A 23,748-nucleotide genomic window follows, 5' to 3' on the forward strand; every position below is an offset into this window, starting at 1 on the left:
AAAAAGCTTATGACCTGTCAATGAATTTTTGCATTGATATTATAGGATTTTTTTTTTGTTTAGTTTTGGGGTTTCATCAGGTGTTAGAATTTAATTGATGGGAGCATCCAGCCAAAATGGAGCACTTTTATTCATTGTCCATTTTAGTGGGACATTAATAAGCACATGGTTAGCTTTCCTGTTTAAGTCAATGGTAACTAAACTTTGGCTAGATTGTACCCTTTGGTTTCTGCCATTCCTTATTCTATGTAATATTAAATAGTATTTTATAATAACATTTGGAGGGTGATCATCAAAACGATGGTGGCTTTGATCCAGATCTAGACAGAACAGTTTGTGGCATCAAAAGACCTAGATGGGCATCATTATACAAATGCAGAGGTGCATCCCAATTTTCATCTAGAGCAGCTTCATGCACATAACTCTGCATTTGCAGGAACGTCCCCCTTGTAAGCCTGGGGTGATGGTCTAAACACTTGTTCCCCAAAGCTTTTCAAAAGCCTGCATGAACTCCAGCAGGACTTGCAACTCTTTCTCAAACAGTCAAATCAGGTCAGGTGACAAGGGATGAGGTCTTTTTGAGGCCTTCTTGAAGCCTTGTCTGGCTTAAATCTCATGTTGGCCCTAAATTCCAGCCATTCCTATACTTTGTAGTCCCTGCTGTTGGGAAGCTTGAGAACTTTTAGCCACTGAGATATTTTGCTTCCCTAGAGAGATGCCACCTGCTTTGGCTTTCACCACACTCCTTTCTCAATGGCATTGCCGGAAGTTGGGGATCCTTAGAAGATGCAACTGGATGAACAAGTTGGTGATGAGCACATCACTCTTGGTGTGCAGGTAAGCACACGTGCGCATGTATGCATGTATATGCAGAAATACCACAGAACTGGACTATTAGTTTTGAGGTCTTTCCATTATTTTTGTTGAAAAGGTAAAGTAAGTGATTTTTTAAAATTGCATTCCTGTTAATAATTCTTAATACTTAAAATAAAAACAACCATGGACCTTTGTCCCCACATCACTGTCTCATTGTAACTTTGGCACCTATTTTGAAGAAAGAAGCTTTAATAAATAAAGGAAAGGAAACTCATGACCGAATGGTAATAAATAATAATCATAATAACTTAAATCTCAATAAATATTTTTTCTAGATTTGTCTCTGACCGGATGCATTGCATCAAGTAGTCTCTGTTCACTCACAACAACCCAATTAGAAATGTGGTTCATTAAGTAAGTGACCTTAGTCCTTTTGTAAACCAAAGTAAGATCCATGTTTTTATGCTGCAGCCCAGGCAGGAACAAGTGATTAAAAGCACAACATGTTTTCACGGAGAACAGGAAAAGAGAACTCTTTACTTTCCCTCCAGCAAGACAGTAATCACTTCAGAGTTCAATACTAAGTGACATAAATGAATAATCCACCTCCTTTGCAACAGTTGGCTTGGGACTAGTTGTGCTTTGTGCAACTTTAGCTTGTTAACTGAATCCCCCTGTTGACGTCTCCCAACAGACTTAAAAAAAAATTTGCTGCCATCTTTGACCTGGGATTCCTATTGCTCCAATGGTTCTAGAGCTTGGGTGGTGCCACAGCTTTCCATTCCGTCATGTAACCCAAGAAGCCCAGTAGTGCATGAGAGATGTTTGTGCTGTGGTCCCTATCCAAACCAATGTTAGCCCATTTTGCTGTTCACACTGGTGTGGAGAAAAGCTACCGCATGTGGGTGTCTTCTGCATGGACTGAACCTTCTTTCTTCATTCCAACAAAGCGGGAAGGAGAAGTTTTCATGTAAAGGTTACTGAGCTAATTGGAATAATGAATCTAAATGATGTATTCTCAACAAACCCTTTAAACCATTTTCTCCAAGAAGTTGTTCCCGGGATTCCCTTGAATTTTATCAGGGGTTCCTTAATGAGAAAATCAGTGATGGCAGACACCTTTCTCTGAAAGGTAGTTTCTTCACCATTGGCAATCCTAAGCGTAGGTGTGGAAGATTAGGCACAGTTCTCAGTCTGCATGGAGCAACCCAGCTAAGCCCAACAAGTGTGGCCAGCATCCCCATCCAATACATCTTAGAACACACCTCTGCAACACGCAGGGCTCCCTGACCAATGGCCATGTCTGTCTATTAGTGTGCATGGGTGTGTGCAGGAGCTTCAATGAAAGCACTATTCCCCTTTGGCCAAAAATGCCCCCTCTTGAAGCAAGGACTGTCTTTTCATCAACCCTGTTGCTTCACTTCTTTCCATGTCTCTGCCTGCTCTGTAACCATTGGTTAAGGCCCAGTGGTAAATACCAGGTACTGCATCTGTTCAAATGATACAATTCTCACAGGTAAACATGGCTGATCAAACAGATGACTGGCGGAGATGGTTCTACCAGGAATAGAGGAAAGAAGGCATTTGTACCTGAAGGGTCTCTCACACTTTCCTGGCCTTTTACCATATTCTCTTTCTTAATGATGTTTCTGGATCATTATGATCTCACTGCCAATAAAGAACAAAACTCTCATATGAGCACCGCTGACCATCTCTTACTGGTGAAGGTCAAGTTGTGCCCATATCTAGAAGTTAAGGCCAGAAGCATCTGGTTATTACTTCTAATTCTACAACCAAGGAAAACAAAAAACAAATCAAACAGAGGTTGTGTTTTTAACCACCTGCCCAGCCAAATTTTGCTAATGGTGGATCACCTCCAAGCAAATGGTGTAGGTCACCTCCATCCCTCCTGGATCTCTGCCCCTGAGCATTGATGTCTATTTGCCTTCCTGTAGAAACCAAAAGCTCCAACGGTTGTATCTTCTCTGATTATCCTGTGCTGGATGTCAATCAACCAGGCTCCAACTACAGGTGTTCTCCTGTATGCTTGGTCCTCTTCTTCCTTTTTCCAAAGCCATCGCTTCATCTCCTTGGGAGCCTTGGTCCCTTCTTTGCCATCATAGCAGGAATGCAATATCATAGCAGTGTCCTAACACAAAAGGACGTCAGACGCATCCACATTTTTTAGCGGAATGTTTTCTCAGTACATGGTAAGTCGATAGGTCATCGTCCAAAAATGAAACGTCATCGTCGTAAGCAATGGGTCTGCAACAAGGCTGTGGTCTGATTTTGTCACTGACCAACTTTCTATTTTGGGTTAAATTGTTTAAAATTTGGTCATAGAGGGTTCCAGAGGTCTCACATGAACCACTGCAATACCGGAAGATCAGTTCTTCTTTGGTACTGTATCCCAAACCCAAGTCAGTCACATTTAAGTGCATCTCAGTTAAGACACAATCCCGCGATTTGCCCCTTTGACCCCTCCGTCCCTTTCTGCTGCCGGAATTATTGGTATTCTTTGCTGCATTTTGACGGTTTCTTTCCCGTTTAGAGAAAAACTGAACTGGTTTATCTGGTGACCTTTTCAGTCTTTTTATAGTGGTTTGAATAAAATCCACCACATCACTGAGCTGCTTGGGATAATCCTCAGGCATACTGGCTGTTTTGAAAAGACAGAAAAGAAAAAATTTGTCAGGTGAATATGGCTCTCCCCTCCAACCCTCCTCCCATTTATATATTTAAAATTAGTTAAATTGGCTCTGTAAGATCTTGAGTGACAGGTCTGCAACATTCAATTGTCCTACTAAGATTCGTGAATTTAAAAAATTCATCTGTAACACATGATGAAAGGCAATTTTCTGTACAAAGTTGATAAATTCTTTATCTTTCTTCCATTTGTTTTTTATGCAAATGCAAAGTGTTGCAAAGATTTAAACTTAAGCACTGATATTGAATGACATGCTGGGTGCAGTGTGCTGGAGTTTAAACCTTTTCATCAGATAGCTGAGCATTTTCAGTCCAAATTACATTTGCCTCATCTATTACTATTAATTTCATTTCTGTATCGCTCCATAGCAGAAGCTCTATAACATCTAGTGGTCCTTACATGAAAAATTAAATGGTGCGCATTTTGCATTCTCACAGCAGCTGAATGATTCCTGAACACAGGTGGGTAAAATTCTCATTTGTCAGAGTCAAATTCTTCTGTTTCTCACTTTTTACTGTAATCTGTTTTTAAAAGAAAATCAGCTCAACATTTATATTTAAATGTGTGTGTTCGTGTGCATGTGTATATTTTCTCCTCAAGATATGTGTACAAATGTTGATATATTTAAGTTGACCTCTTCCATTCCCTTCACACATGCTGGAAAAAACTCCCATCATCCCCAGACAGTACAGCTATTGACCTAGCATGATGGGCATTGTAATCTAACACACATGGAAGACGTCAGCTTTAGGAAAGCTGGTTTAAACTGACAAGGATTGGGTTGCAACATTCAGAGAAGTAGAAAAATTGGTAAGAGCCAAGTTCTGCTCTGTTCATTAGTCCAAGAGGAGAGCATTGGGCCATTCCACATCAGAATTCCTAAAGATCAGAGTCCTCAAGCAGCCTTTCTTTGTAATTTCACCTAGTATTTACTGGGCAGCTGTGTTTGGGTCCATCCAACAAATGTTCCATCTAATTGTGATGGATGAGAAGCTGCATCTCAGTGGTAAAGCTGTTTGCATATAACCAGTCAAATGTCCAATCCCTAGCATCTTCAGGTATGGCCAAAAAAACTTCCACCTGAAATCCTGGTTAGCTGCTGCCAGTCAGTGTCAACACTACTGGGCTTAGATGGACCAACCATCTGACCCAGCATAAGGCAGCTCCCTATGTTAAAGTGGACTTGTGAATCTCCCATTCTTTACTATGGGGATTGTACAGGAGAATTGTGGTGCTGCGCACCCAAAATCAACACCTTTGCTGCCCTCCTCACCCCATATAATTAGATGCTCTGCAACACCTGCCACATGAAGGTGTCCTCAATCACTGTAGTCTTCTGACCTTTCCATATAGCATGGTTTACAAGTAGAAAATGAAGCAGGCAGTACATAATACTGGCATATTGTAAACACCTTTTCAGCAATGTTGGCTATCAGAAAGGAATCAAACTTCACCTGTCAGCATGTGAGATGTAAAAAATTCAAGTAACATCTCAAATTAAGAACAGGGTTCATAACAAACTGTGTGACACTTGGGTGAAATGGAAACCCATGAGTGGCTTTCATTAATGAAATTGAACATCAAAGATCCCAAGGTCAAACAATCTTTAAATGATTCATGTTGTTTTGGTTGATTACCTTACTTGCTGGCTTGCTGCACAGACGGGGAAGCCAGGAGAACTCTGCCTACTGGCTAGAATTCCCACAAAATCTGACACTATCACAGGTGTCATCTCTTTTTCTCCTCTTGTCCAGGTGACGTGTTAAATGTCGTGATGCAGCTCATTTCTCATCCACTTACATGAATGGCAGTGCTGGAAAAAACCAGCACAGTGCAACTGTTTTTCCAGTTGTGGTTCCAGGTGCATCTCTCTTTCTATGAGACCTCAGGTCAAGGCTAATCAGGTGAGAGAAGGAGAAACCAACAGGCTCTTTTTATACCCCAGACACAATGGCTGCTAAGTTTCATACAGAACTTATTAGGTACAGGAAAACAGGTGTGGGAGCAGGTGCACCCAGGAAACTTGGGTTCTGATCCCTTCTCAGCCAAAATATCCCTCTGTGTATCATGAAAGGTGGCCAGGTGTCCTCTTTTATAGAGGACAGTCTTCTGTTTGAAGGGCTTTCTAGAGGACCATCCTCTGTTAGACAAAGTGACCTGTCCAATCCCAGTCTAAAGATAATTAATCATCAGTCATGCTGCCCATCAGCATGTGAACCACATACGGAACAAGGAGGCACCTAAGTTGCCTGGTCATGGTGTTCCCCAGTGTGGCAAAATGTGCTATATTCTATTTCAATTATGCCTGACTTCACATCTATACATACATCAGCATATGGCTACAACCCTAAGCATATGCAAATACTATGCAAAGCACTGTAGTCTTCTTTGGTGATTCATAAATAGCTACCCCATAGTAGCTTCCTATCACATATTGGTTGTGATAAAGGCTGCAACCCTTTTGCAGGCATAATTTGACTATTAAATAATAGTACATTTCACTATCCAGCATTATTGACTCTTATTTCGAAGCATCCAACCATAAAACTCTCCAGATTTGTGTTTACATCAGTTTTTGCATCTGTGAAGCTAGCCTCCATATGACAAGAGCAGAATCTGCCTTTCATGCTGGATTGACTGGATGAGGTGTGATGGCAGCAAGTCCACTGATTGGAGTAGGGTTGTAAGTGGGGGACGCTGCCCAGGTGAGGCAAGCTGAAGTCTTCTTGCTTCCTTCCACCTCCCTCTGGGACAGGGACAAAACACCGGGATAAACCAAGACTGTAAAATGGGGACAGTCTTCACACCCCAAACCACATGTCGGTTTTGTTCTAATAATGCCCCCCCCCCCTGCTGTGACTGGGGCAGACCTGGGTTTGCCAGCATGCTGTACGTGTAGCGTGCTGAATGTGGATATTGGAAACCAACGTCCAAATCCCCATCCCGCTATGAAGCTTACTTTTCTAAGCATAAGCAATATCTCATTCAGGAAGTGAAGAGGGTATTTATATCTGCCTGATCAAGCTATGGGCGGCGGATGCATTCCTAGTTGGATGAGGAATCACGGGGCAAACGGGTGTTGGGCACGTTGTTCCTTCTGATCCAGCTGCCGGGCTGCATGCACAAAGCTCTGTTAGGAAATCGGCCCCTGTGCCAGCCAGCTATTTGAGGGAGTGGAAGCCATGGAGCTGGTTCCGTTGCCGCTGCCGACAGCGCAGCCGATCGGCCCACCTGCTGGAGGTTCTTTCCACCCAGCCCTGGCCAGTGCAGTGCCGGGGGTCAGTCCCTCTTGTACCTGCAATCTGTGAGTAGACTTTGCCACCACTTTCTCCCAGCTCTGCTCCTCTGTGTGGCTGATACCTAGTTTTGAGCCACATGCATTATTCCCCATCCATATGCAATCATCGGATTCTGTGTTGGTTGCATGGCAAGCAGGGGAGAGAGCAGAGACAAAGGTATGAAGAAGCTGGTGCTCTCGGTCTGTCTCACCTCCTTGCAAGTCATCAGCTGAATAAAGCAACATTTCAGCATCAGCACAGATTAATCACTTATGCAGCAGGGAACCTTTTCCACCTGGGGGCCCAATTCAGTTCACAAGTCCCCATTGTAAATTGAATTGAGAAACATTTCAACTTTTTAGAATGAGGAAAAACTGCACAGAAAAACCAAGAAACAATTTCTGGGTGGAGGAAAGAGGACCAAAAAAAAAAAAAAGGATGAGGCCATCTGGGACTCCTGGTGGAATGGATTTTGCCCACAAGTCTGAGGTTTCCTGTTCCCATTTCATGACCTCTTCTACAAAGAAACAAACAGATTTTGCAATGCAAATTTCTGCATTCAGAATCTGTTACACAAACCCCTAAATAGTGTGCAGATGTGCCCATTTTATGTAAACATGGTCAACAGCTTCCAATAGTAAACCTCCCACCACTCCAAAAATCTCCTGTAATCCACCAACTGAAGTTCTGAGTAGGTTTGATATTGTACAAAGCAGCAGTTTAGTTCAAGCTGCGGAGAGCCCTCACCTCACATGTGTGCCAAACCAATCCTGGAGACCTTGCATCTCTCATGTCTTCATGAGCATTTGCAAACGCATCTCCCCAGCAACAAGGCTGAGAAGTTCAAGAATACAAGTGGTGTGACTAGGGAACTGGCGTGGCCACTGGACACAGAAGCAGAATGCAAAAAGGGAGAGGTAATAGGGCTAACCCATGTCCAAGATGGATAGTGATACAACTCAGCCTCAGATATTATGCACTATTAAAGCAATATATTCTATCCTGTTTGGAAAAGAGAATACATTTTCACTAGACAGTGGATGAAAAATCTGATTTCAGCTGGCAGGGCAGGGCAGGGCAGGGCAGGGCAGGGCAGGGCGGGTTAGTGAGAGCAACATTGTATGTTGGGCCCACATTTCAATGGTAACACAATAATCTATATTCAACAGCTTGTGTGGGGAGGAGACAATTGGAGATCTGTGACTGTGGCCAGCAGTAAGCTGAGGTGAGCACCCTTTTGCCCCCAGATGTTTGCAACTGCAGCTCCCATCAACCTCAGCCAATTGTTAGCAATTCTGGGAGTTGTAGCCCCAAACATCTGGATGGCAGGTTGCCTTCTCCTGTTCTAAGTTAACACGCACACCCTTTCAAGCAATTATTTCTTAGCCTAGCTTCCACCAACTGGGCTGGTTGGGTGCAGAAATGTGGCAGAACTTTAAAACACGTTAAGCTATCAAATGATCAATAGCAAACTGCCCTGTTTATAATTCATTGGAGATAAAACAATAGAGCGATACGAGCCGTGTGCTCTTCAGGCTTTGTTGGCAAGATCTCTTCTATGTAAAATGCTTTTCATAACGTTCTTTAGTTCTGCCTAAGGCTGCCAAAGGTAGATTCCCAGTAAGAACCGTGCTGTCCTGTAGAGCTTCCGTTCGTGCAAGAGGCTCTTCAGAGCACCAGGCCTCTCCAAACATTCAGTGATGAGGAGAGGGTGAGAGGAGGGGGAGGAGGAGGGAATGGCAGAAGTTAGGTTTTTTGGCCAACTTGCATCATTCCTAAACGAAAATGTGGCCGCTATCCAACATAGGAAGAGGGAAGCCCAGGGAAGAGTCCAGTGGGAAGAGAGAGGAGGAGGAACAGACAAGGCAGAAAGAGGAAGAATGCTGATGTGGTTTTGCATCTGCTGGGAAGATGCTGAAGAGGCGAAAGCGGCCTGAGAATCCGTCTCTCACAGGAAGGCAACAGTGCAGACTACTGTATGATTTGCAAGAAAAACCTCCCTGGGAGCACAATGCTCCAAGTGCCACGAAAAGCATGGGTGGCCTCCGGTCCCCGGAGTGGGTGTTTGTGGCACTTCTGGGCAGGCACCATGACGTGGGCCCTTGAGACAGGCTGTGACGCAGTCGCCTCACGCCCCCGCCCCCGCTATGCTGCGACTGCTCCCAGGCTCAGGACCACTGTGGAAAAGCCACTCCAAGTTGGGGCAGCCCACGTGCGGCTTGCAGTTGCCAAAAGGGGGTCGCCGCTGGTCACACAAGCATGACCAACCCTCCTTGCAATAGCTGCAGCAGGAAGAGGCCCAGACTCTATCTGGCCGCCCTTTCCTTCCATGGCAGCTCCTCCAGCCACCTGAGCAGCGAGCGACACAGAGAATCAGGAGATCCTGCTGAATGGGCTGAGCTGAGCCGAGCTGTGCTCTGGGCAGGATTCTCCCCAGCCAGATAGAGGGACCTCCTGTGAGTGGGGCTATACCGGCTGCAGGTCCTAGCAGCTTGACCCTATCTTGGGTATCCGAGGCAGTATCCCTGCATAGCTCAGTTGCTGGACCACCTGGGCCAGAGGGTCTTGTTGCACTCATATCCTGCTTGTGGGATTCTGTGGGCAGCGGGTTGGCTTCAAGCTGACACCCTGTTAATATGGGGAGTTAGGAGCTAGGTCATTTGGAAAATACTGTGGCTCTCATTTGTGAGTGGCACTGAAGAAATGTCAGCAGGCCCTAGTTTTTTAAGGTTCGAGTGGTAATGAACTTCCTTGTTTTATTTGTAAGCTGTTTCACCATCTGCCTGATTTTAGCCATCCATGACAGGTAAGAGAATGAGGTGCTGCAATTAGGCATGGAAAGATCCGGCTGAAAACCTGCTCCCTTGCACTCCCTGGCCTCCTGTTCCAGGCCAGGGCCTGGCTGCGAAGTAAACCAGGTCTGATCCTTCCCACGCTTAACATGACTGGGCAAAAATGTGCCTGTGGACTGATCTTCTGCTTGCAGAAGGCAGATCCAGGATCTACCCTGGAGGGCGCACTTTGCTCCCCTCTTTGCCTTCAGTGAACGGTGTGTGCATGCAGGAGGAGTGCTGGACTGTGCCTGGTGGCCCCGACCCTTTAGGATGCAGAGCCACAGGTACACACCCCTGGGCTGTGCAAGTCCCTTCTGTGTGATGAAAAGCCTACAGTGATGAAGGGTCCTGATGGCATGGAGGAACCATACCCTGCAAGCCCCATTTCAGCAGTCCACTGAAAGAAGCAACATTAGGACCTGTGACTGGAAGGTGCAATCCCACTTCCCCCTCTAGTGGTCAGTGCTACAGTCTGAAGAATATTATCCTACCAGTGCAAATATCGCCATTAAACCCACTCAGGTCCTATGGGCCTTAGTTTCAAGTAAATAACTATCAGATTGCAGTCTTAGGCATAGTTATTTGGGAGTCATTTGGGAGTGCACCTGACTGAACTCAATGGGATTTAGTCTTGAGTCAACATACATTGGTTTAGGCAGTAGGGCTAAAATTAGCAAACACCTTAATCTGAAATCATCCCACTAATGGCATAAGTCTTTTGTGGATTGCAATTTCTCTCCAACAGCTAAGAGGTTTTAGCAAAGAATGTGGCAACTTGCTCTCTCTAATTCTTGCTCTCAATCAATTACTTTTAATTTGAAGTTTTATATACTCTGGTGAAGTGCAATATACACATGACACTTGTCAGTTTAACAAAAAAAAAAAAAAATCAGCGTAAATGGCACAATGGCTAAAATCCATAAACTACTTAAACCATCTGTCAGCTTAATAAACAAGCCCAGTTAAAACTGAAGTTTTTGGATTTCAGCCCAGTTAGGTCTAGCAAAGTCAGGCGAATGCAAGTGTCTTCAGTCCAAGGCGCTTCAGTGGAATGCAAGGATGTCACAGTGGTATTGTTACACCAGAGTGCAATGTTCCAGCTTCACAAGAAGCCCATTTCAGAATGCCTGGCCTTTCAAACCACAGTTCATTTATGCCAGACAAATCTTGGAAGAGCACTGCAGATAATAATAGTCTTTCAATCAGAATTCCATAAAATGTGTGGTTTGTTGACTTGGCTAAAAACTCAATGAACTTTACTCTGTAAAGACACTCATTCGCTTTGATGGTAGTGCTTTAAGTGGTTTTATTCTGAAATAGTCCTCTTGGAGAAGGACTTTCCATTTTGGAGTGGTTTGGACCTTGTCACTTGCCTGATTTAACTGCTGCACACTGTTCTGAGAGTGTCTACTAAAGAATGGTAAAAAACCCCCAAACTTTAAATAAATAATTGTTCTGGCTGTTTCAGAGCAGGACTGCGTATGATGCTATCCAACAATAAACCTGCTAATTTTTTCTCCTTTGGCCAGTAACCAGAAGTAAAAACAGGGCAACTGAAACATAGTAAGAATGATTGCATTGCCCCTGCTGGGTTTTTCTCTGGAAACAGTGGGCTACAGCCCACTTCCCTGGCTCTTTTTGTGGCCTCTAGTATCCCTTCCCTCACTTACTGCTGCCAAATGGTAGCAGCAAACTAGAGATGTGTTTGCTAGAGATGTGTTGTGCAGGCGGATGGAAAGGAGAAATGACCTTCCATTTTTGCTGAATGCGAGTGAGAGGACAGTGTTGGACAGAGCCCAATAACAGTTTTCTAGTGATCTCATGGGAAGGGCCAGTCTCGCAATGAGCAGAGGGAGACAAGGAATGCAGGGGCCTGAGTGGGACGGTGGCAGCAGCTGCCCCAGCCGTTTCTCTGGAGCTCTGTCCCCTTCTGTTGGCACTGCGTGTGCCGCATGGCCTGCTGGTTTGGTGGAGGATGCTGCCCTGTTGGCAGTGCTGAAGAAAGAGTCAACCGCCAGGCCTGCTGTTCTGGATCTGGAAAGTGGGAGTGGGTGGGCGCCATCATGTCCTGCACCTCAGAGAGCCAAAGTACAGTTTGTTAGCTATCTCTAATCTGAAAATCAAAATTATTTTGAAGCATAGCAAGGGACTATAGTGGATATTGGGTGTGAAAGCTATTTTCCAACCTATTGTTGAATGAGGGTTAGGGTTGAGGGTCCCAATCTGGCCTTCCAGAACAAAGGCCTTGGCCCCATTTGTGCACACTTCTTCCATTATGAAAGGTTGAAATGACTCTCCTGAGCATTACTAAAGCTGCTTAACCCACTGTTTCTACTTCTGCTTTCGTTGCTGAATTACAATTGCAGCTCTGCATGAATGATTTTGCTTTCTTGCCTTTCCCTGCTTTCTGCTAGGTGGCACTGTGAAATAGGAGAGGAACACAAGTACACTTGTTGAAAATAGCACATGGTTTCCCTTTAACAAAAAATAATTGATTTTTCCTAACCCAACTCCACAGATTTTTTCCAGAAAAATAGAAGGCACTGTGAAACTGATGATACTGCAACATATAACATCCTTGTAAACAGTCATGAGTGGGGAACAATGAGCACACAATAAAAATCTTGTCTAGACAAGTTCTCTTAATTACTTGCTGCAAGATCGTTAAGATAAAATATGATGGCATTTTGTAGAGAGGAGGTTGGGATGGGGTTGCCCTGCTCACCACTTGACCCTGGTCAAACGACTGTGTACCCTATCCTATTGAAAGTTAAATTATTGTACCTCTGTCACTGTAATGAATTCTGTTATGCTTGCAGTATGCTCAAGTTACGCAATGCTCGATGCTAGAGCGTTTTTGCCCGGGGTGGTGGTGCTATAATTATGTGACATTTATGCCCTGTCTTTCTTCTCCTTGCAAGTGGCTTATAAGTTTTTTCCAAGCAGTTTTACATTTATTGTGATAACTGAGAGCCAGTGTGCTATGGTGGTAAGAGTGTTGGACTGGGGACCTGGGAGTCCAGTCAGCCATGGAGCTCAGTGAGTTGGGCCCATCACTTCCGCTCAGCCCAACTCACCTCAGAGGGTCACCGTTGTAAGGATAACAGGGAGTGGAGGAGGACTATGTAAGCTACTTTGGCTTCCATGCAAGAGGAATATGAATGCAATAATTACAGGGATTCCACAAGTTATTTGTGATGAAGGATATAGATTATATACTTGAATGTTTATATTTTTATTGTACAACACCTCAAGTGTTTGCTGACTACTGGTGTGATTCAAAAATATTCTCAGGGTACAATCCTAGGCAAATTTAGATGTAGAAAGTTTTGTAACACCCAACATGTCCCAGCCAGCCTCAAAATTATATTGGACTTGTAGCAATTTGACCCTCATGGCTTCCCTCCACAAAATCTTGGGAACTCAAGTTTGGTGAAGTTGCTGGACACTCTTTCGGAAACCCATAGTCTCCTCAAAGAACTTGTCCATTGTGCACATGCTATTAAGCCAGTTTTAGTCCTTGGTGTGCGTATGGCCCATATTTTACTTTATTGACATTTGCTCTCTGTTCTCTACACAGTTCCTAACGCAGTTCACAAATCATGAAAATTCAATCTGTGACAAGAAAGAAACAAGAATAGCTACATCCGAACTGATTCTCAGTTCCACCAATGCTAGTGAGGCTACAGAGTGAATGAATCAGACTAGCAGAATCATAAAATTATAGAGTTGGACGGGACCATCTAAGCCTTTGAATTCAATTTGCTGCTTAGTGCAGCAATGGAGCTTAAAGCACCCCTGACCGATAGCTGCCCAGTCTTTGCTTGAATTGCTCCTGCGAGTGAAAGCCCGCCACCTTTCTGGGTAGTTAGTTGACTCATACTGGAATAGAGCAAGATCCAGCCCATCCAGCATTCTGATCGCACAGTGGCCAACCAGCTGCCCACAGTGAAACTGCAAGCAGGACGTGAGTGCAATAGCACCTTCTTGCCCATGTTCCCCAGCAGACTGGCATACATAGGCATACGGCCTCTGATAATGGTGCCATGGTCTGACAGTTAGGAAGTTCAGCTGGAATTTGCCTTCCTGTCACTTGTCCATTATTTGTTGCCCTCCATTCTTGGATGAGAGCAGATTGTGGCCTCCTTCTGTGGGCTCCTGTATCCCTGCAACTTCCATCTTTTCTCCCTCAGTTGAAGCATATCCAGTTCTTCCAGCTTTTCCTCATAGGACTTAGTTTCTAGTTCCATGATCATTTTTGATGCTCTTCTCTGAAAGCACTCCAATGTGTACGAGTCCTTCGTCAAATGTATCTGAGGTGAGGTCTCACCAGCACAGAGTAGAATTGAACCCATGCTTCTGAGGCTAGACTTCTACTGATGTGACCTGAGGCTGTATTTGCTGCTGACTCACATGAAGCTTGTGACTGACTGTAGCACCAAGACCCTTTTCACTACACTACTGCCAAACCAGACACACCCCATCTTCCCCTTTTGCATTTGATTTCCCCCTCCCAAATGAAGAACACTGAATTGCTTGATTTCTGCATAAATGACGCTGTTAAAGAAAATATTTCCCCTGATTGAAGCAACAAGGGTTCTAAGACGTAAGAAAGTCAAAAATATAAAAGAAATCTTTATCAAGAAGGTTGGAATTTGCAAAGATAAGCCTGGAGGCAGATGTCTGGCAGCAAGGAAAGAGTGTAAGTCAAGATAACCCTGTACAAAAGCAACTAAATGTTTCCTTTTTATTACCTTTTCTTTACTACTAATGAAACCTTTCTGCCTTTATTATGAAATGCATCTTGTTATATTTCCTGTCCTTGCCAAATTAAACTTATATATAGGGTATGCAAGTTGGACAGTGAAAAAGCTAGACAAGAGGAAAATTGACTCATTCGAACTGTGGTGTTGGCAGAGGCTCCTGCGCATTCCATGGACAGCAGGAGTCATGAACAAGCAGGTTCTGGAGCATATTAAATCAGACGCGTCCCTGGTCAGCAAGATAACAAAGCTGAGGCTCACGTATTTTGGCCACGCCATGTGATCAAACTCATTAAAAAAAGGTACAATAGTTGGAATGCTTGGCGTCAAGAGAAAAGCAGGTTGCCAAAGAGCAAGGTGGTTAGACTCCATCAAAGAGGATGTGGCCAGAGCATAGCTCAGCTGAAAGGGGTGGCACAGGATTGGAAAGTGTGGCAAGGTTTGGCCCATAGGATTGCTTATAGTTGGACATAGATGAATGTGGACAGCTGATCCCCACGGGATGGGCTTGCTCTGTATTGCTGGTGCACACCTACAATAAAGAGGCTTTTTAATGACTTATGTTGGCCTTGCCTGTCTCTCGGACAGAGGTCAGACAACAAACGAAGAGGACCTTCTTTCCCCAACAGATCTGGAGACCCAGATGGGACTCAAGCCCAGCTGGATCCCCAGTATCCATAATGCTTGGTGATCTCTTTCTTCTGGGCTGGGAAAGGAAGAACCCTGCCAGGAGGGGTAATTATCCAGACATGGCATGAGCACATTGGGAAGGCAGAGGGCACGGGAGCAGCACTGAGGAAAGGGAGCTTTTCCTTACAGTCCATTTGGCCAGCGTAGGGAGTCAGCAGCACGGCGGAGGCGAGCTCTTCTTCAGTTCCCTCGAGCACAGAGCGGGCCCTCTCAGGAAGCGTCTTACCAGCGGGAAGAGGAAAGGTCGAGATAGCGTCGAGGAGCACCACACAGACAGACACCACGTCCCATAACTTCATTTTAGATTCCCTTCCAGCACAGGACCCTGGAAAAGTAGAGAGAGTGCTTGGGTTACTTATTTATTTGAACTATTTGTGCACTGCACTTTTGGATCAAAGCAGAGCGCAGTACACAGGATGCATTAAAAATCACACAGATAAATGGACAGATGGACAGATAAAATGGACAGATAAAAGTGAGAACAAAGACCCCGCACCAAGCAAGGGATTAAAATTAGCAAGTGCCTGGGTTTACACGCTGGCTTCCAGGCGGCACCTAGATGCAGTGAAGTATGGTGACTGTCAGAATGCAGGGTGGGTGGGGGCAAGAAATTTGCACAGGCGGGGTGCCACAGCAGAAAAGTCCCCCCATTAGATGCCCCTATGTGGGTGACATGGAGCCTGGTAGGCAGATCTCGGTGAATGGACAGTTGGCACAGGAGAAGATGTTCCCTCGGGTAGCCTGGCCCCTCATATGGCAATGACATCAACTTGAACACGGCCCAGAAATATATTGGCAGCCACGAGAGCAATGTTTGCATCTTCCTTCTGAGTTCCGAGCATATGCCTTACGTGCCAGTCATCTCTGGCCTCTCTCCTACCCTCTGGGCTAGGATTCTGCCATTTTAATGTTCAGTACCATAACAAACACAGACTGTGTTTATTAGGAGCAAGTAATAACTTCTCTCGCTGTGACTCAGCCGCTGGCCAGAGAGGGAGGCCCGTCTGCCTCTAAAATCTGGAGAAACTCAAAGATGCTGCGGAGGAGCCATGATCACAGCTGGTGCCAGCAGCCGCCATTCTTGGGCAACTGCTCGTGCCCCAGTGACCTGGCAGGTCCCGCTGCTGATGCCACCACTGCTGCTATTACCCTAACAGGGCGGCTATGAACCCTACTTTGGAGACAACAATGGCAAATTCATTGTTGCCATACTACCAAGGACAGTCCAAAAATGCAGGCAGCTCTGTCCGCCAAAACTAAAATACCAAAACAAAACCGAAACCGTTCGTGGAGTTTTCATTTATTTCTACATTTATATCCCACCCTTTTCCCTCTTGCAAGGAATTCTGGGCAGCTTTGATAGCCCCCCTCCTATCATTTCATCATTATAAAAACATCCTGTGAAGTAGGTTAGGTTGAAGAGTCAGTGACAGGCTGAAAGTCACCCAGGGAGTGTCATGGTCAAATGGCAGATCCCCTAAGTCCCAGGCCAGTGCTTTGGTCTCTACACTGCACTGGCTCCCATCCACTAGGACAGGGCCCTTTGTGAAGCCGATGGGTCTCAACTGCCTATTCAAGGGCAAGCCGCCCTTAAACACTTTGCACAATAATAGGAGCAACGGATCCATCCCGCTCCCACTAGCTACTCTGCGCAGTGCAGCTAAGCTCTGGGGAAAATGGGAATTCTGAGCAAGGGAGCACAGGACATTGGGCGTCCCTGCTAATAAAGGACAATGCTGCTGCTGTGCCCACTGTGCCCACCGACAGGCACGCAGGCCACCTGGTCGCGCTCTGCCCACACACGTGACGGTATGCGCGGCACATTACTTTATGGTTTCCAAATGTACATCTTCACGTACAAGTTACCCCATTCAAATGTTATGCCTACCTTTGTCCCCCTTTCATGCATCTTTTCAGGTGCTGCGTAACTGGTCATTCCAGTAGCATCATCCTGGGAAATTGTGGGCAATGGAAATGGCAGCTAGAGCTAATCACGGGGCCGGCTCTACCATCAAGCAGGGTGAAGGAGTCACCACAAGCAGTGGATGCTGGGCAGTGGCAGCAAGCTATTGGAGAAGAGACTTGTAGGTGACATAGCCCATCCCGCATTCCCTAAGCTAGCTTGCTGTTTCAGGTGTGGTGGAAGATACTATCCCATAGAAAGCTCTGAAGCAAGAATCAGTTTTTTTGCACATGGAATCGTGGGGAGGCCAGCACCATCTTGGTCCTTGCCTCAGGGAGGAAATGTCTTGGGTCAGCCCTGCCTCATCACCCCATTGCTGCCACTGATCTCCATTAAGTCCACCAAGACTCCTCCATAGAGTAGGTGGAGGACACTTTGCCTTGTCCAGCCTACTTCAGTCCACATGATATAATGGTATGGAGGCCGCTCAGTACATCTGCATTTGAAATGACAAGCTCACGTCCAGCTGTGAAGTGAACTACACAGAGGAAGAGAGGGCTGGAATGTGGCACATAAATGTCAAGGCTAATGAGCAAGATTTGTCAGACAGCTGCAGAGAACCAAACCACTTCAGGTATGTGGGGAAACACTGTACAACAGGCAGGGTCCGAGAGGAAGGGCTGTGATTTCATTAACCCAGTGAACTTGTGTCAAGCCAAATAAGTGGCCCAATTAAGTAACATATGCTAAATGGCATGAACCTGCCTGAGCCTTTTGGGAAAGGAAGGAAAGGGGGAATCTTCAGTTTGGAATCAATGCTTCACATAGGCAGGAGCTGCTCCTGCAAACCAGAGGAAGTTTGTTTTGACTGATGCTGCTTGAGAACAACCTCCTTATGAAACACCTTGTATCCCAAAACCTTCTCTAGCTCAAATAAAGGACTGCACTTTAGAAGCCTTTGGTTTAGATGTGCTGGAAACGGGGAGAGGCATGTTCATGTTGTGTTCCATTTCAGCAAAGACTTGCCCAGAGATTTTCCAAATGATCACTGAAAATGTGTCACAAACACATGATACAATGATCCAGCAAAAGATTTTTCTAGAAATAATAGTGTTATATTGTGATGGGTAATAATTGCCCCATTGGTTAGAAACATGGAAACAGAATGAGTCCGAAGGGGTCTGGCTCTAGCCGGCTCCATTCACGACATCCCACCATGAGCATGACTAGCCTATGCTTGAACACCCTCACTGATGGGGCCTCAACCATCTCCCGTGGAAACCCATTCCATACCCTCGGGGTCCTGTCAGGAAGTACTTCCAGGCACCCAAATTGAACCTTGGTTCCTTGAGCTTGGCTCCAATGGAGCACATCCTGCCCTCCTCTGCAGGGGAGAACTGGTCCCTACCCACCTCCATGTGACATCCGCTCACATACCTATATGTTGCCTTGGAATCTCCTCTTCTCCCGGCTGAAAAGACCCAGTTCCCTCAGTCTCACCTCAAACGGCTTTCCCTGGTTCTCCTGGTCCTCTCAGTGGCTCTTGGTACCACTGGCCACAGCATCCATCTGCATCGGCTGTCTGGACTGGGCTACCAGAAACACTAATTGCAGCAGTTCTGCTCCTACTTGGATGGCCAATTCAAGGAGCTGATGCTGAGAGATGATTGTCTGAGCCAGTGCCTGGGCAGAGTAATAAACGAGATTTGATCCAAAATGAAGATACTTGTGATGGGTGTTATATCTGCCCAGTTGAGTGCACACTCCGTAAAGGAGAAGGCTGAAAGCTTGTGGATGCTCTTGGATCCAATGTTGTCATTAAAGATGCAGGGGGCCTTATTGCCCCAAGGTTCATGCTCTGGTAACCTCCTGTTTGAATTACTACAGCACGTAATATGTGAGGCTCCACTGAGAACGCTCTAGAAACTTTATTTACAAAAAAAGGAAATGGGTGTAAGTGGTGTAAGCGGGACCACCAGCCATCTGCAGCAACTGCCTCTCTGTTTCGGGGCCAAGTGCAACCTGCTGGTTTTACTCTTTAAAGCCTGCAAGTGGGTTGGGGCCAGGTTACCTGAATGAATGCTCCTCCATCGTTTGCCTACTCAGACATTAAATGTTCACTGGAGGTCCTGTTCCAGGAGCCACGGACAAATGAGGAGAGTGGTTCTGAGGGAAAGGGACTTTTTAGTGGTGGCACTACTGAAATGGAAATGTTCTCTGTAGACAAGCTCCCCTGGCTTTCTGGCAAAATTGAAGAGCTTTTCATCCTCATGTCATTTTTAGAAACTATTTTTACTGTTTAAGTACTTTATTCTACCTCTGGTTTTAGTTTGGTTTTATGGAATTGTGATGGAATTGTTTTATTCTTCATTGGTTTTCTTTCCCATTTTAATGTTTGCACCATATTTTTTTAATGTGTTAATTTTACTGCCAGAGAGCTTTGGTTATTGGGCTGTTTAATATGACAATTAATCAATTAATTAAAAATCCAATAAAACATAGCAAATTAACAGCAGCAGCAGCTAAACCCTTTGATCAAAGTTTATTTCACTGAAATTAACAAAATGCCAATTGGAATAAATGATTGTTTAAAATTCTAGCCTGCATTTATCTGTTTATTACAAATGAATCTACATCCCATGCACATGTAATAAATGAGTGGATGTCCATGTGCAAATGTTTAATCAAAAAGCGGTTCTAAAATAAAATGAAAGTTAAAATCTTTGCCTAATAGTACATGCATCCATGTAACTTACAGGGCCATCACGAGATTTCAGGGGTCCCTGGAGAAGGGCTCCACTGGTGGGTCCCATGTTGTGTCAAAGGGTGGCAGTGGCAATGCTCTAAAGATGATTGAGAACTAGCAGTTAAATTCTCACAACCTCTTGAGTGCCCAAAGTAGGTAAGTCCAGAGCATTCTGGGAAATTTAAATGGTGCCTTGTGGATCCAGCCACCTATACTGGGCGGGTGTCATTGTTGGCTTTACTGGGATCCTAGCAGCTTGCATCTTTACAGGAAGTCTTGTAAGATGTGACATCCCAAGTAGGAGTTATTCAAGAAAGGGCTGTCTGCTTGGATCGTTTTAAAGGGGAGGTGATAAGTTGATGGAGGTCGAGCTATCCATGACTAGTGGTCATGATGGCATGCCTCTGTTGGTTGGTTGTTTGTTATAACTCCAACAACAATGGTTGTTGTTGGACTAGTTGGTTGTTTGTTATAAGTCCATGCTGGCTGAAGGATGCTGGGAGCTGTTGGACTTATTTCTGTCTAAATATGCATAGGATTTTGCCCTAAGTTATAACTTACTGTCCTCAAGATGCTTGTTTCTTGGAGAGCTGCTCCAAGTCAGTGCAGCCAATTTTGAGGTAAGTGGACCAGTGCTTTGACACAGTTTCCTGGGACTCTAAGCTAGTTAAGGAATGATCTTCTGGTCTTTAGACATGGCTGGGGGACGACAGCACAGGATTCTTCAGATTCCCAGAACCAAGGCTGGAAACACAGTTCCGATCTCAGAGAGAATCTGCACTCTTATCCCCTTCCCTCTTTGCAGCTGGCATGGAAAGAACCACAGCAGCCACCCCTTTGACCTCAGAGAGGAGTCAATGGGGCTTTCTGATGGTCTAGGAGGAGAGAATCCTTCAGAGGCCAGGCAATGTGCTAACTTGTGTCGTCTGCAGCCTCCTTTCCTCCACCTCCAAAGTGCTGCAACGAGATGCCCCAGAACAGCCATCTTATGCAAACGCAGCGTGGGAGGGGTGGAAAGGCAGTGATCGCCCCCACTGCTCTTCCTGCTCATGTGTTTGAAAGCCCAAAACTTGTTTTTGTCCTAGTAACAAGACTTTAGAGCTTAGAGTTAACCCACTCCCCACTACAGTGACGTTAACTGGATTATGGATCAGGTTATGCGAGTCTGCTGCAACATCTGTGGTTTCAGGGATTCAGCCAAAAACTTCCAAGTTTTATAGTGAACAAGAACCAGGAATGGATGAAGATGTCAGGAAGGAGAGAATCAGTGGAAAGAAAGAATCACTGGGTCCTGATCCTCCCAAGGAGAAATTTACTTCATAGAAAAGCCGGTGTGAAGGTTACTATGTTACCAGAGTACAGGATAATGCAAAGGACATTATCGGAGCTCCAATTGAGAGCTGCACTGATAGGGCATGATGCAGATTGGTAGAAAGGACTGCAACTATTGAAGATACAGGAACAATGTCCTTGTTTACAGCTGGTACCCTAATAATAAATGGGGTGGGCAAAAACCTTCTGGAGTTTTCATGTATATGGAGGTGATGCAGCCTGATCTGAGAATGAGATCCTGTGCCACTCACAAACCATGGAACCCGCTCTCCCAAGACCCACAATAATCCCCCACTTTTTTGGATTTTAGAAGCCACATCTTTTTAATTTACTTAATTTATGTGGTTTGCATGTTTTTAATGTTCTTGGGATTTGTTTTCTTGCTTTAAAAAGTTTTAAAGTGTTACTGTTTTAAATGGTTCTACATTGCCTTGATGACTTTTATCGTACTATATAAATATTAATAATAAGTAGAAAAATTGGAAGCTGCCTTGCACCAAGGTCCATCAAAACAGTGGTCCAGCGGCTGTCTAGATAGGATTGTTTCCTTGTCTGCCTATCATTGCCAGGGACAGAACCTGGACCTTCTGCATGCAAAGCCAGTGTTCCACCAGCATCTTGCAGCAGGTAAAGAACGGGCCCTTTGCACATGCTCACAGAACTCTCTTTATGTGTGTGCACATGCCCCTGTTCCCTAAACATCACCACTGATATTCAGAACAGTTTATGTGGCTGGAAAAGAAGCCCCTCTGGTTCTGCTTTTTTACTTGTTAAAGGGAATTCAGATTGGGCTATAGTTAAAGGGCTTTGAATACATTTATAGCAAGAAGGATACTCTGGCCTTCACATCAAAGAAGCAACCATTTGGCAACCTTCAGTCATAAAATATTATATGGGTACCAGTTGTGCCTGGTAAAGCTGGGATGCGGGAGGGGGGTCGGTCATCTGCAAAGCTGCAAGAACGTGTAACGCTCTTTTGGCTGGATTTCCCCATCTCCATTGAAAGCATTATTTGCCTTGCAAACAGGCAATCTGGGACCAATCAGGTATTTCCCATTCTTCAGCTTGTTCACCCGAACTGTGTTAAATTCCACTGCAAATATCTCAAATTGTAGTTCTACGAAAGATGAAATTTCTGTCTCATTTGACTCCTTTCTTGGAAAGTTTCTCCTCCAAGACACAGAGCAGACCAAGGGCAAGCGGAGTGGGGACTTAATCAGAACCACCGTGCAGCACCCCTGCCCCCCGGTCTGTTTGCACTGCCGAGGCTCGGCGCTGCAACAACGAAAGGGTGTCTGCACTCACACGGAGTGCCTTTCCCTCAGCACTCAGGAACCACCTGCAGCTCCCTCACAGCTCAGATTAGGGCTTCTGAGGCAAAGGACACAAACGGATTCTAAACTACTTGGAGATCCAACACCTCTTGCGGCACTTGGGTTTCACCTGGATTACAGCCTCATCCGCAAGCCATTGAAGATGAGACGTCTGGATTTAACCCGACTGGCAGCACATCCTGAACCAATTAGATTGGCCTAAACCTCACACACAACACGTAGATGCAGACCGACCCTCCCCTGCAGGGTTTCAAATACCTGTTTATCCTCAATTAGTCTCATTATTTTTGGTGGAATTTCACTTCCAAGTAGCTGGGAATGTTTGAGCATGCTGCCAGAAAGAGGTACACAGAAGTCCTGCGATGTGCATGTGGGCATGCATGGGCTGGAGACCTAGAGGCAACCCCACGATCGCGAGCATTAACCCATTCCTAGAAAAGCTCATGTGACCAACTTCCTGTGCCTCCTTTCCCAGAAGAGAAAAATCACGGATTGAATGGTTTCGTGGGGACCCCCTTTACATGGCCCCTTCAACTGTGCAGCACAGCTCTGGCGTTTCTCTTCTCCCTCTCACTGCCACCCCAAACTTTCTAACAGCGTCTTCATTCCTGATCTTTTAGAGCAAAACAAGCAGAGCAGCAAAGAAGAAACTTTGCTAACCCTCATTTTTAAAAAAGAAGAAATACTCTCAGCATGTGTGGTTCTGCATTTTAAATCCACTTAAAATACAACACTGCCATTTCTACTGGTATAAAACAGTGCTAGCTCCTGCCGTCCTGATGCTAAACACATTTACTGGGAAATGAACTTCATTTTGCCATAGGAGGAGGTAATAAATTTTAGAAGTAACAATAATAAAATTAGCATCAGGAACATGCCCATGCCCTGCTGTTTGCCACCTGACTGTAAATTGTCTTTCTTGTTTAATTAAGGAGAAAGGGCGCTATGTGAGGAGCATTGCCCTGCACTCCCCAGCAGGGTTCTGACCCGGGTGATGTCTTCGGGCCTGTAGTGACACCACCTGCTGCTCTCTGAGCGGCCATTTGTCTCCATCCTGTGATTCAGACATGTACCCACTGTGCCCACTTGCTACGCATACTCCCCAGTAAGTATATTTGGGATTGCAGCCTCCATTTCAAGGCAAATCTACCTGCAGTGTTGATCCATATTCCATTTTGTTTCCAGCTCTCCTCGCCCACCTTTACAACATGAAACTGCCAAAACTGCCAGGGGAGGGATTTCTTAATGCCTTTCCTCTTTAGCAGGTCTGCTAAAATACCACCCCTGCCCTGTGGCATCGCAACTGGCGCCTTTTCTCCGGAGAAAAAGGCACCTCTTGGACAGT

The 23,748-nt window shown here is 45.3% G+C and overlaps 1 protein-coding gene across 2 annotated transcripts in view; it reads right to left on the minus strand.

Annotated features, from left to right (window-relative positions):
* Positions 1-2,981: 2,981 nt before the first annotated feature.
* GDNF (glial cell derived neurotrophic factor) overlaps positions 2,982-23,748 on the minus strand; it is a 31,062-nt gene continuing 10,295 nt past the window's right edge. The window contains exons 2-3 of one of the 2 annotated variants that reach the window (XM_044431342.1): positions 15,216-15,413; positions 2,982-3,475 (exon numbers count right to left, since the gene is read on the minus strand). In XM_044431342.1, coding sequence (XP_044287277.1) covers positions 2,982-3,475; positions 15,216-15,387 — 666 coding nt within the window. In that variant the 5' untranslated portion in view covers positions 15,388-15,413. Of the gene's footprint in view, positions 3,476-15,215; positions 15,414-23,748 lie in introns of those variants that run through there. The other variant, XM_044431343.1, reaches the window with a different exon arrangement.

This window comes from Varanus komodoensis, unplaced genomic scaffold, assembly GCF_004798865.1.
Source record: "Varanus komodoensis strain SLA01 unplaced genomic scaffold, ASM479886v1 scaffold22, whole genome shotgun sequence".
Classification (NCBI taxonomy): domain Eukaryota; kingdom Metazoa; phylum Chordata; class Lepidosauria; order Squamata; family Varanidae; genus Varanus; species Varanus komodoensis.